This window comes from Helianthus annuus, chromosome 2 (genome assembly GCF_002127325.2).
Source record: "Helianthus annuus cultivar XRQ/B chromosome 2, HanXRQr2.0-SUNRISE, whole genome shotgun sequence".
Taxonomy (NCBI): domain Eukaryota; kingdom Viridiplantae; phylum Streptophyta; class Magnoliopsida; order Asterales; family Asteraceae; genus Helianthus; species Helianthus annuus.
In genome coordinates this window covers 145,085,232-145,098,215 of record NC_035434.2, presented here as the reverse complement: position 1 = coordinate 145,098,215, position 12,984 = coordinate 145,085,232, and the positions used below count along the sequence as shown (strand labels likewise).

The 12,984-nt window shown below is 40.0% G+C and overlaps 1 protein-coding gene across 1 annotated transcript; it reads left to right on the top strand.

Annotated features, from left to right (window-relative positions):
* The first annotated feature begins 9,653 nt into the window (after window positions 1-9,653).
* Window positions 9,654-11,841, top strand: LOC110906430 (vesicle-associated membrane protein 711). The gene is made up of 4 exons (XM_022151567.2): window positions 9,654-9,965; window positions 10,780-10,970; window positions 11,069-11,232; window positions 11,592-11,841. Exons 1-4 carry the CDS (start codon window positions 9,749-9,751, stop codon window positions 11,677-11,679), a joined length of 660 nt encoding a protein of 219 aa, XP_022007259.1. The 5' UTR covers window positions 9,654-9,748; the 3' UTR covers window positions 11,680-11,841.
* Window positions 11,842-12,984: the final 1,143 nt, after the last annotated feature.

Sequence of the window (12,984 nt, the reverse complement as noted above, 5' to 3'; positions counted from 1 at the left end):
AAAACACCCTTGAAGATTTGAGAGCCTGCAGTTATCACCCAAAGTGCACTTACACGTAACAATCAGAATTGATAAGAATTGATAACGATCGAATGTTTGCCCTAACGCACAAGGAGTCCCGCTAGTTAGTATATAAAAGGGTATAAGTTATATGGTAAATATTTTAATAGAGTTAACAGTTTACCACCGGTAGCAGTTGACACCAGGGGGTAACGCCCCGTTTTTTCATAACTTTCCTTAATTAGAAAGCTTGTCTTGTATTTCTGTTTTTGAAAACTTGTTGCTCTTGTAATCGTATATCATTGTATTATAGTAAATCCAAGACTTTGATCGTAATAAAATTCCCTATTTTATACATATTATACTTTGCTTATTCGTTCATGCTTATACATTCAATTCATCCATGCATTTGATACGTTATACATGATTCCCGTAAACATATGTGCAACTTGCAAGCAAATGTCGTATACACATGATCCATACGTATCACACATGCTTATACATCATCCTGACACATAAAAATACTTAACCATGGTTAACACGCTTGTTTAGTGCTTAAAATATATGATTATATACTTATTATGCCTTATAATATGCAAATAACAAACCACAAGGACTAAATATGACAAAAAAAACAAACAAAATTATCGGCCATACGCCGCCGTGCCCCGCGGCAGCCAAGACCTCATTCCATCGTGGGCTGCCAAGGCCGACAATCCGCAGATTGTTTTATCCAGCTCGCTGGTTGGCTGATTTTGTGTTTCTTTGGCTTAAACTCCCACCTAATCACATTAAATTACACCTAACTCAAACCCTAATCCCTCCACTATATAACCAACCTCTCCCACACTCATTTTCCACTTTACAAACCACTAAACACTCTCAAAAACACTCTCAATCTCATCTAAATTTTCAGAACTTGAGCAGAAAGTTCAAGTGATTCAAAGTGAGTTCTAGCTCACTTCTACAACTATTTTCTTCTCATTTCTTCTTCTTTAACACTTGGATAACCTCTAGGAAGGTTTTCACAAGATTACCTTGGTAATCTAAGGTGAAACCTCACCACATTTGAGGTCCAAAGTGCATTAAACTTTCTGTTTTGTGTTATATTTTTGTATGTTCATGTTCTTGTCAATAACTTGGTGGAATCTTAAACCCACCAAGCTCACAATCAAGTCTATGGTTGTAGGTTTGTGTTGAGGTGATTACCATCAAAGTTATGAGTTCAACACTCATTATATTTCTGTTTATACATGATAAAATCGAATGATGAAAGCAAGCACAAGTCATCATCTTCCATATGATGAACTTGTGACTTGTGAAGTGTGAACAAATGGAAGCTTTGGCTTTCCAAACTAAGTTCCACTCCTTCATTTTGAGCTTTGTGTATAAACACTCAAAGTGACTTACTAGAATCAAAGTACCTTAGCCCCATCTAGCCTCCGACACTTAGGATTACCTTTCCATGTCGTGTTGGCACACCCGGGTTAGAGAGTACTTGGTCACTTGAGCTTATGTTAGTTAGATTTGTTTCTTGTTATTCATGACCCTCCAAACCATCCTTGTGATGGTTTGTGTAGTGGTGAATCATATAATGAGGTTTTAACCTCCATGCTTGACATACATGATGCTACATGATAATCTATGATTGGACTTAGTTTAGATTACTATTATTACTGTAAGAGACGATAGTTTGTAACAGGATCGATGATCCTTTCCCTCAATTCTCATTCCATTATAAAGTTACAGATCTCCTCTATTTTGGGAGTGATATAACTAATTTCCATAATACATGTGATTGCTATCATATCTATATTTACAAATAATAATGACAGGAGCTATTACACCCCCGCAGTCGAAGCGGGAGGGGAGCGGATGCTGAGACTGGACCTAAAATCTTCAAAGAGAATCCGCGGAAGTCCTTTGGTGAAGATGTCAGCAACCTGGTATCTAGATGGAACATGTAACACACGCACCTATCCGCGTTGAACTTGTTCGCGAACAAAGTGTATATCAAGTTCGATATGTTTCGTGCGTTGATGCTGAACGGGATTTCCCGTTAAATAAATAGCACTAATGTTGTCACAATAGACGAGAGTGGCTAGTACCGGTGGTCGGCGAAGCTCCAATAGAAGATTACGAAGCCAACATATTTTTGATACTACGTTAGCAATTGCCCGGTATTCGGCTTCAGCACTCGAGCGAGATATAGTTGGTTGCCGTTTCGAGGACCACGAAATAAGGTTGTCACCATAATAGACACAATAGCCACTAGTCGACCGACGAGTGTCAGGGCACCCGGCCCAGTCAGCGTCCGTGTAGGCAACGGGGGACTTGGAGCCAGTGGGGCCGAGTGTTAAGCCGAATGAGGTTGTACCTTTAATGTACCGGATGATCCGTTTCAAAGCTAGCCAATGGCCCGTTTTAGGGGCGTGCATATGCATGCATATTTGTTGGACCGCGTAACTGATGTCGGGACGTGTAAAGGTGAGATATTGTAACGCGCCTGCCAAGCTTCGGTAAAGAGTTGGGTCGGAAAAATCATCACCAGACGAGGCACTGAGCTTGGAATTAGTGTCAACCGGGAGTAGATACCGGATTGCACTGTGTCATGTTGGCTCGTTTGATAATATCAAGTGCATAAGCTTGTTGTGACAAGAACATGGAATCTTTGGTTCTTGAACCCGAGATGCCGAGGAAGAAACTTAGAGGGCCAAGGTCTTTCATTGCGAACTCGTTAGCAAGATGTGCCATAAGACGTTGCCGAAGTTGATCAGAAGAGGTAACGAGGACAATGTCATCAACATAGAGAAGTAAGAAGGCAATGTCTGTCCCGTGATGAAAAATAAATAAGGATGCGTCACACCTGCTTTGAATAAATCCCACAGTGAGAACATAGTCAATAAAACGTTGATACCACGCCCCCGGTGCTTGCTTTAACCCATATAGCGACTTTTTGAGACGACAAACATGGTTAGGAAAATCCCAATGCCGGAAGCCCATTGGTTGATATATGTATACCGTTTCATTAAGGTTACCGTGTAAAAACGCATTGGTAACGTCTAATTGATGCACAAACCATGAGTTGGAAAGAGCCAGCGACAGTACTATACGGATGGTAGCCGGCTTAACCACTGGACTAAACGTATCACCACAATCAATACCCACTTGTTGAAGACGACCATCACATACAACCGTGCCTTGTATCGCTCCAAACTACCATCCGATTTAAACTTGTGCTTAAACAGCCACATACTTCGAATAACATTCATGGTCGGATGTCTAGGAACTAATTCCCAGGTCTCATTTTTAATAAGAGCGTGAAATTATGTTTTCATGGCGTCATACCATTCGGGAATGGACAAGGCATCAGTGGGTTGTTTAGGTATGGGGATGATGGTTGAGGTGTGGAGATTAAGTTTATGAACCCGCTTAGTTATACCGTCCATTGCTCTTCTGCGCATAGTTCGAGCGGGTGGAGTAGGTGGAGAAGGGATATGAACCGAGGTAAGTGGGCTAGGTGGTGCTTGAGTAGAAGACAGCGGGTCTGAGGGTTGTGGGCCGAGGGGTGTGAGGAAGGGTGGGCTGAGAGGTGTTTGGGCTGGGGCCGAGGGAGAAGTGTGGGCTGATGATGGTTGGGCTGGAGTCGTTTGGAATGATGAAGGGGCTGGTGGTGTAGGTGTGTGGGCTGAGGAGGAGGTTTGGGCTGAAGGTGTAGGGCCCGTATGGGTGTGGGCTGGTGGGGAGGTTTGGGCCGGAGGTGTATGTGGGGCATCAGGAGGTGTGTTGCTGTTGGCTGTGGGTGTGCCAACTAGTGGCCAAAGGTGAGGTGGAAAGGGGTCCGTTAAGAATTCGTATGACGAAGGAGGGTTGATAGTGTGTGAAAATGGAAAGGTGGTTTCGTCAAATGCGACATGACGAGAGATGAGGATTTGACGAGTTTAAAGGTTGAAACATGTGTAACCTCGATGATTGGATGGGTAACCGAGGAAAACACAAGGAAAAGAGCGAGGTTCGAGTTTATGTATGGAGGTTGAGGGGAGAAGAGGGTAGCACAAACACCCAAAAAATCTTAAGTGATGGTATGCAGGTGTGCGAGAGTAAAGAAGTTCGATGGGGGTTTTATGGTGTTGTTTGTTTGGGAGAATATTTAAAAGGTAGGTGGCTGTGGCAAGGGCGTAATGACAAAAAGTGTTCGGTAGGGAAGCATGGGTGAGTAGGGTGCGAATCATGCTGTTTATCGTTCGTATTTTGCGCTCGGCCATTCCATTTTGGGAAGAGGTGTAAGGGCATGAAAGACGGAAAACATTCCGTGTTGAGAAAAATATTGTTGGAAGGCCGAGTTGACGTATTCTTTGCCATTATCGCATTGAAACATTTTTATTGGTTTTTCAAATTGAGTTCCAATTAGTTTGTGAAATTGACAAAAAATGGGGAAGACTTTTGACTTTTTGGATATGGGGCAAGTCCATAAAAAATCGGTCAGATCATCAAGGAATAAAATATAATACCGATGTCCTTGTGAACTAAGAATTGGTGACGTCCAAAGGTCACTATGGATAATATCAAATGGTTGAAAAACACGAGTATAAGAAGTAGCAAAAGGTAATCGAATACTTTTACCAAGCACACAAGATCCACAAATGTCTTTATTATGTTTACTAAAATCAATAAAAGTAGAATGTTTTAGATAATTCAAGGATGGACGTCCTGGATGACCAAGACGTTGGTGCCACAGTTGGGAAGAAATAGCAGCAAAGGTTGATGGTGTGCTTGTAGTCCCGGATCCAAGTGTGAGAGGGTAGAGATCACCGCTGCTGTTGCACCGGAGGATAGGGATCCGGGTCTTGTAATCCTTCACAAGAAAACCAAAGGGGTCAAATTCGACAGAAACAGAGTTGTCGGTTGTGAATCGACGAACAGAAATTAAATTTTTGATCAGTTTAGGTGCATATAGGACGTCTTTAAGGATGAGTGGGGGGAATGGTGGGGCAAGGGTTTGTGTGCCTTGTCCAACAACCGGTATGGATGAACCATTTCCAACAATGATATTTGAATTCATGCTATTATCAAAATAAGACCGAAAATTAGTTGCCGAATTAGACATATTACATGTTGCTCCCGTGTCCATGTACAGGTTAGGATCCGGCTGGTTGAGAGACATAGTGTAAAGCGCTTGTTCTATGTCGGTCGTGGCATACGCATTGTGAGTTTGAGTGGGCCTGGGGCCGAGAATTCCATTTCCGCCATGTGTGTTTGCTGAATTGGGCCGAGGAGCAGTGGGGTACGGGCAAGGAGGAGGGGCCCAAGACTGATTCTGTGGTGCGGCCCACTGCTGGGAGGAAGTCGGCTGAGGATAACCGGGCCCAGTCCACTGATGTTGCTGGGCTGAGTTGGGCCAGAAAGGTTGCTGAGTGGGCCAAGTTGAGTGGAAATTGGGAGAGTTGTTGTTGCGGGTCCGACCCCAGTTGCCCCGTCCTCTGCCGCCTCTGCCACGGGAGCGTCCGCGTCCTCTGCCACGGTCAGAGTCTTGACGATATTCGCTGGTATTCACTTGTGGGTGCGGTTTGTCGGAGTTTGCATTCAAGGCGGTGCCCGCAGTTTGGGCTAAAATAAGTGCTTGTTCCGCCTTACGTGATTCGACTAGCCTGACCTTTGATCGAGCCTCATAGAAGGTTGGAAGAGGGTCCTGTTGCTGGAGGATGGTAGTGATGCCTTCGTATTGTTCGTTGAGACCGGTGATAAGTTGAAGAACCAGGCGGTCATTGTCAACCGGACTGCCTACATTGGCGAGTTGATCGGCCAGCACTTTGAGTTGCTGGCAATATGCGGAGACGTTGGGGAACCCGTCGAGACGTGTGTTCGAGAATTTGTGTAGAAGATGAATGGAGCGAGAACTTTTGTTATCTTGAAAAATTCCTTCAAGGGTCTTCCACGCATCATACGCGATTGTGTTCGGCTTCAGAATAGTATGAAGGACATCGTTGGATATTGTTGCATAAATCCATTGTAGTACAATAGCATCCAAACGATCCCAGGAATCATCGGCTGGAGAATCTTTATCGGCTTTGTCTTTGTCGGTGTCCTTGTTTTTACCAGAAGAGGAGGAGGGTCGGGGTGAAAGATGGTCGATGACCAGGGCGGCACGTCAGTGTATTTTGAAAAGTTCGGACCATGAGGCATACTGCCCAGATTCCATCTCGAGAACGACTGGAATCATGCTCTTGATGTTAGTTACGGTGGCGGCAGGATGTATTTTTGGCTCCATTGAGAGAGTGATGAGGTCGGCAAGGAGAATAGGTTAAACAGAGGAGGAGATCGGCTGAACAGGAGGAAGAAGGAGGGAGATTAGGAGAGGTCTCGTGATACCATGTAAGAGACGATAGTTTGTAACAGGATCGATGATCCTTTCCCTCAATTCTCATTTAATTATAAAGTTACAGATCTCCTCTATTTTGGGAGTGATATAACTAATTTCCATAATACATGTGATTGCTATCATATCTATATTTACAAATAATAATGACAGGAGCTATTTATCACCATATAAATACATATAAACTATATAGAACAAGGTTGTGATGCTAATCAACCTATGATTAACCATCATAAACTTAGGCTAATATATCTATAATCTAAGATACTCGTTGATGATTCTAATGGGCAATTTGGGACCCATGAAACCACATAACTTAGTGTTATAAATGAGTAATTAGAACTAGATATTATTTCGTATACATACTTTGCAACTTTAAATTCCAAGTCCGAATCTTCCATTCTAAATCCATAAACTTACACACTGTCTCCCCCATGTATGGCGACTTTGGTGATTCCATCCTCAAACCTACAACTCTTCACGGGATTATCAAGTTTGAAGCTTGCAAGAGCGTGAGTACACTTGACCCAATTTCGTTTTACACATTTTTGGGTGCAACATGTTAGCCTATTAAAATCACAAACACAATATACTTTATGCACTGCACAAAACAATCCAAATACATGTATACTTATTTGTTATACTTGATTCATATTCTTGGGTGATTCTTATGTTACACATGTCATTAACTTCGTACGAGCCTCCATTTAACATGTATAGCGCTACAGGAGTAATGCACCACCCGTGAACGAGAGGTCATTTTAAAATTTAATTCTTGCGGTAATAAGAGGTTGACTTGAATATTACATGCCATTGATATGTTAATCTTGATAACTTAGGTTGCCATGTGGATTCGTTTTAAACATTTTTATACGTATGCTGTATACTTAAAACTTGTGTACTCGCCAATGCTCTTTGTGTTGAACTATAATTTTAACATATTGCAGGTTGATGATGATGATTCGTGATGAAATCTAGTAGGGACGACTTAGAAACGCATATTTAAATTACTAGATTTAGTCATGTTATTTTGTTGAACTTTGTTGTATTGTCTTTCAATGTTGTATTTTGAATTCATGTTGTATTTGACAATTATTTATATGATATGAAATCGGTTTTGAACTAAATCATTGTCACATAGTGTTATGAAGTCTTTGAACAATCTCGTTTTCGTCTCACTCCGATGTTTCCGCCATTGGTTGGGATGTGACAAGGGGCACTTATCACATCATATGGGTTGTATGGGTCATACATGTCATATAAATAGATGAAAAAAGTATAGGGATCGTGTCGGTCATATCACATTAGTCGTTTCTTTTTCAAGCAGTACTTTTGTACGTGCCATATGATATGGGCGAAACACCATCACATACGGGTCGTATACTGAAGGGGTATAGTCCTAAATCCTACCCGGCGATATGAGTTAACCTCAAGTCGCGCGCGAGACCATACTGAAAATAAACCAAAGTGTTGGCTTCCTCGACCTTGCGCCGATTACAAGGGTGTGCCCCAAGTCGTGCGCGAGGTCAGGACCAAGATAGAACCAATTCTGACACTTAGTTCCTTTGACAAAAGACCTAGCTCCCTTAACCTTGCGCCGACTACTCAGGGTTACCCCATGTCGTGCGAAGACAAGAAGCGCAGGGTAACGTCGGACAGTAAAGAAAGTACAAGTGGTAGGTAGACCAGTGGATCAATAGGCGCTCAACATGCTGTATTTTATTTGTGCTGCACGATGAGCAATCGTGCATGACACAAGAAGTACAGAAGAACACATACGTGGCACCAACCAGCTTGCGCTGACCACTGCTCCATGATCTCCACTTAACTGCTGATGATAAACTGGACAATAAGGACAACCGTCAGGACACGTGGATCCATTCAGCATGCGCCAACTACCCTCTCGCCTGGAATCACTAACGGTCGTGATAGAGGAGGCAGAATGGATATTCCTTGTTGTCGATCTCAGGCCCAAGGCCCATCAGCCCATCTCCTTCACAATTCACCTTGCCTATAAATAGAGAACTTCACCTCCAGGTTTAAGCATCGCTCTCTTGCTCTCTCACTCAATACACACACTTTTATCCTCAAAGCAAGTTCTTTTTCTCACGCCGGAGGGTGGTTACAAGAAGAACCCCCCTATTCTCCTCCTCGTAACGAGCTTCACGGTGTGTTGATTGTTTTGCAGGATTGACATAGTTGTTTGTCGAGCTCACAAGAAGATTAACCTTATATGGACGAGACACAAACCATAAGCTAATCTCCGGATTAACTTGGTGTTTCTTCATATAGTCATCTTAGCCCTCTTATACATATATGCCAAGCCATATTCGCCCCTGCCATGCAATTGTTGCAACCTTCCTCTCTAGCCATCATCACCGTCTCACAACCACCATCAGGGTCGTCCCTAAGTATCCTTGAGAATTAAGAGGCCTTAGTCGAGTGAGAAAATGGGCCATAAGGCGATTATCGCCCCTCTACCAATTTACCGACCCTTTAATCTTCAGACATTCACCTTTGTATTTTTAAATGAGTTTAAACTCTATAACATTATTGAGTTTAGTTGGGTTAACGAGAATTGAGATTATTTGTTTATAAGTGCCTAAACTAAAAATGATAAGTTATAAGGTTTGAAAATATACTAGTTTTAGCTTTAGAATTTAGTTAAATTAAAATGTTGCGTTTAAAAAGACATAAAACGTTTTAAAAAAATTTGACCCTCATGGGAAAGCGGACCCTAAATGGTCGCCCAGCTTGCCTCTCTGTCATCCATCAAAATTTCATATTCCTTTTTGTTTTTATCTTTTAACACACAAAAGCAAGCATAAAAACCAATAATTTATTTGGGTTGATATATTATTTCTGTTTTTTTACTATTTAACTAAAATTTAATTTAATATATAACTTTAAAAATGGTTTTTCCCTTTTGTTATCCAACTAACATTCATTAAAAAACCAATAAACCGAACACATTTTGAACATGTTATCATTATATTTAGGTTTTCTATTTTCTTTGTAAAAACGAGTGCACCGAAACCGTTTAAGTTTCTACTTGTTGTAACGGGTGGGTCAGTTAAATTAGTCATTTATAATAATATTAATATTGAGAGAAAAGATTTGGCATTAACACACTACAATTTTTTAAAATAGTTTATTAAGATAAGGATGAGTATAATAAAAAAAAAATGAATTTAGTTTTAGGCTAAGGTTATATCGTTGGTAGTTTCTATATTTGGCGGGTCCAAACTAACAACTTCCCCAAAGTCAGTCACTACACATGCACTTTTTCATCTCATCTGAATCACCATATTCTATCCATACAAACCCTAATCTCATCACCATCATACATTGATTGGTACGATCAGGTTTGCGATGACGATTCTATACACACTGGTGGCGCGAGGATCGGTTGTGTTGGCCGAGTTCAGCGCAACGTCGACGAATGGCAGCACCATTGCTAGGCAAATTCTAGATAAGATCCCCGGGAACAATGATATGAATGTTTCATACTCGCAAGATCGGTATATATTTCATGTTAAGCGTACCGATGGCCTCACTGTTTTATGTATGGCTGATGATGTTGCTGGAAGTAAGCCATAAATTACCGTTTCTGTTAATCTTGTGTTACATTTGTTTGATTCAAAATATGGTTATTTGTTCGTTTGTTTGTTACGGATTATGTCATTGTTTGTTGTTTTGAAATTCTCATGTGATTATGTGACAGATATCATTGAAATATGATATGAAATTGATTAGGGTTCTTAGAGCAACATTTTCATATATGCATGATAGGTAATTTGGTTTTGTGTATGGTTTAAATCTGAATCTACACATATGATTAAATGAAGGAAATATTAAATAGTTATGACGATTTAGGAAATTATAAAACGATATTTTGATATAACATGTTGAAATTACGTATAATAAAAAAAGTACTTTAAGTAGCTATTTAGATTAAGAAATAAAATAGGAACGGGTGGAATAAGGGAAGTGCTGAAAAGAATGTTGGGCTCAGAGAATTATGACACGTGACGCAACCAGTTATTTATTTATTAGGTATAGACTTGATGTTGAATTTTAGTTATTGTGTTTCCTAATTTGGATATTAAAACTATCAATTTTAAGTTCAGAAATCAGATTATATTGCTATGTCAATCATATTAATGACATAATTTTTGTTAAATTTTATACAAACTAGCTAGAATATCAACAAAATAACAGAATGATATTCTTTAAAAAGAACAGTTTTGAAGCCTTGAAGGGGAAAAAACCGTTTTGAAACGATAAACCTGATATTGAGCTAAATGTGACTATGAATGATGAAGCTTAAAGTTGAACCTTTTCATTTTATTTGAATAATCAGCATTAATGGTTATTGGGAATACTGTATGTATATTTTATAGGACGAATTCCTTTTTCGTTTCTTGAAGACATTCATCAGAGATTTGTTAGGACTTATGGTCGAGCAGTTCTATCAGCCCAGGCTTATGGCATGAACGATGAGTTTTCAAGGGTTCTGAGCCAACAAATGGAGTATTACTCAAACGATCCCAATGCCGATAGGATGAACCGTTTAAAAGGTGAAATGAGTCAGGTGAGTTTGAAATCTAGCTTGCTTCATCTTGCATGAAACACTGAATAATAATAAGTTGCCGACAGTTTGTTAATTGTGGTATTATAATTTATGAATAGGTACGGAATGTGATGATACAAAATATCGACAAAGTTCTCGAGAGGGGTGATCGGCTAGAGTCGCTTGTGGATAAAACTGCCACTATGCAAAATAATACATTTCGCTTCAAAAAGCAGTCTCGCAGGTTCAGGAATACAATGTGGTGGCAAAATGTCAAACTCATGTATTTTCTCTCAACTAAGCCTCACAAAATGGTCGGGTCGGGTAATGGGTCAACCCAGTTGGGGTCATACTAACTGGGTTCATGTCAAAATGGGTCGTTTCAAAAAAGTGTCACTGTTTCAGATCAAAACGGATTCTGACCAAAATGCACTCACCTTGAAATGGGTTGTTTTAGAAAAAGGTATTAAAATGGGTTTTCAATTCGAGAGTCTCAACACGCTTTATCTAAAAAACCATCAATGTTTTCAAATTTTGATTAAAGGTTAAACGGGTTAACGAATTTTAAAAAAAAATTGATGTTTTTTCTTCCGGTCTAGATAAGGTTGTCTCTGACCACCTGATGTTTAACTAAAAATGCAGGGTTGGATTCGTATGTCTTCTACTGGTGATTGTATATGTTATTGTGGCATATATTTGTGGCGGGCCTGCGCTTCCTGCTTGTTTTTAAGTTGAAGACCGGAACTAAACGATTTTGAATCATGATTCTCACATTACTTCAATCATTTATTGGTTGCTACTTTTGATTGGAATGAGTTGATTTCTTATGCTCAAGCAATCATAGATTTATTTATTCTTTTGTTATAAGAATTCGATTATTTTTTTGTCATATACCAAGAAATAAAATTTATTCGCCAATCGCTTATAGTAATAGCTTGTAAGTTGGACTTTGTAAGTTGGATGCACCAGAACTAGTGACAGTTCAACGAGTTGGTATGATCCGGGCTAACACAAGAAAGTATTCAGTGAGTAATGTAAGTAACTCTTGTATTCAAGGTCCAACAACCGATTACAAGTGTTCTTCATATAGAAGTATTGAAACCCTCAAATTCGAAACAAATACATCATTCTTCCCCTTCCTCCGTGTCCTTATCGTTGCTTTTTTGACGCCTTTTTCTTATCCATAACTTTGTAGAGTCGTTCCATAAATCTCGGGTCTTCAAACAAATCGTCAAGTGGATCCTACAAAATAAGATATAGGTTATTAGTTGACACATTCTGACCCGTTTAAACACTTTTAAACTTTTCTAAAGCATTTACCAATCTATTAAAGTTTATCCAACCCATTTGGACTCGTTCGACTTAAAGTTGAATGTTTTAGGTCGATTAAGTGTGTTCGGGTCATTTTGACCCATTTAAAAGGCTAGATCAGTTAACGCTTTTAAACTTGTCTAAAACATTCACACCAATCTACGTAATTTACCAAATGGCAAAAATGACCTGAACACATCCACTTTTAGACTATTAAAGTTCATTCGACTCATTTTGACCCGCTTAAAAATGTTCTAGGTCTATTAAGTGTGTACAGGTCATTTTGACCCATTTAAGCACTTTTAAACTTTTCTAAAGCATTTACCAATCTATTAAACCAACCCATTTTGACCCGTTCGAACTTAAAGCTGGATGTTTTAGGTCGATTAAGTGTCTCCGGGTCATTTTGACACCATACCTAATTATTAGTCATCTCCTAATCACGTTCCCAAGTCACATTGGCACCCATTGAACCACGACATAGGCCCATAATACCTAAAAAGTTGCAAATAAAAAAAGTTGATTGAGTTTGCAAAAAAAAACAACCTAAAGTTATTGGCCATGTTTGGTTGGGAGAAGTATTGTGGATACGGTTGGGTGGGAAATGGTTGGGCAGGAAACAATTGGGTTGCAAGCGGTGTGTAGGTATAGGTTCGTCTTGTAAACGATACCTATCGGGTTCGCCTTGATTAGCACGAACCTTTAGCCTATATCTTTTCTTCGT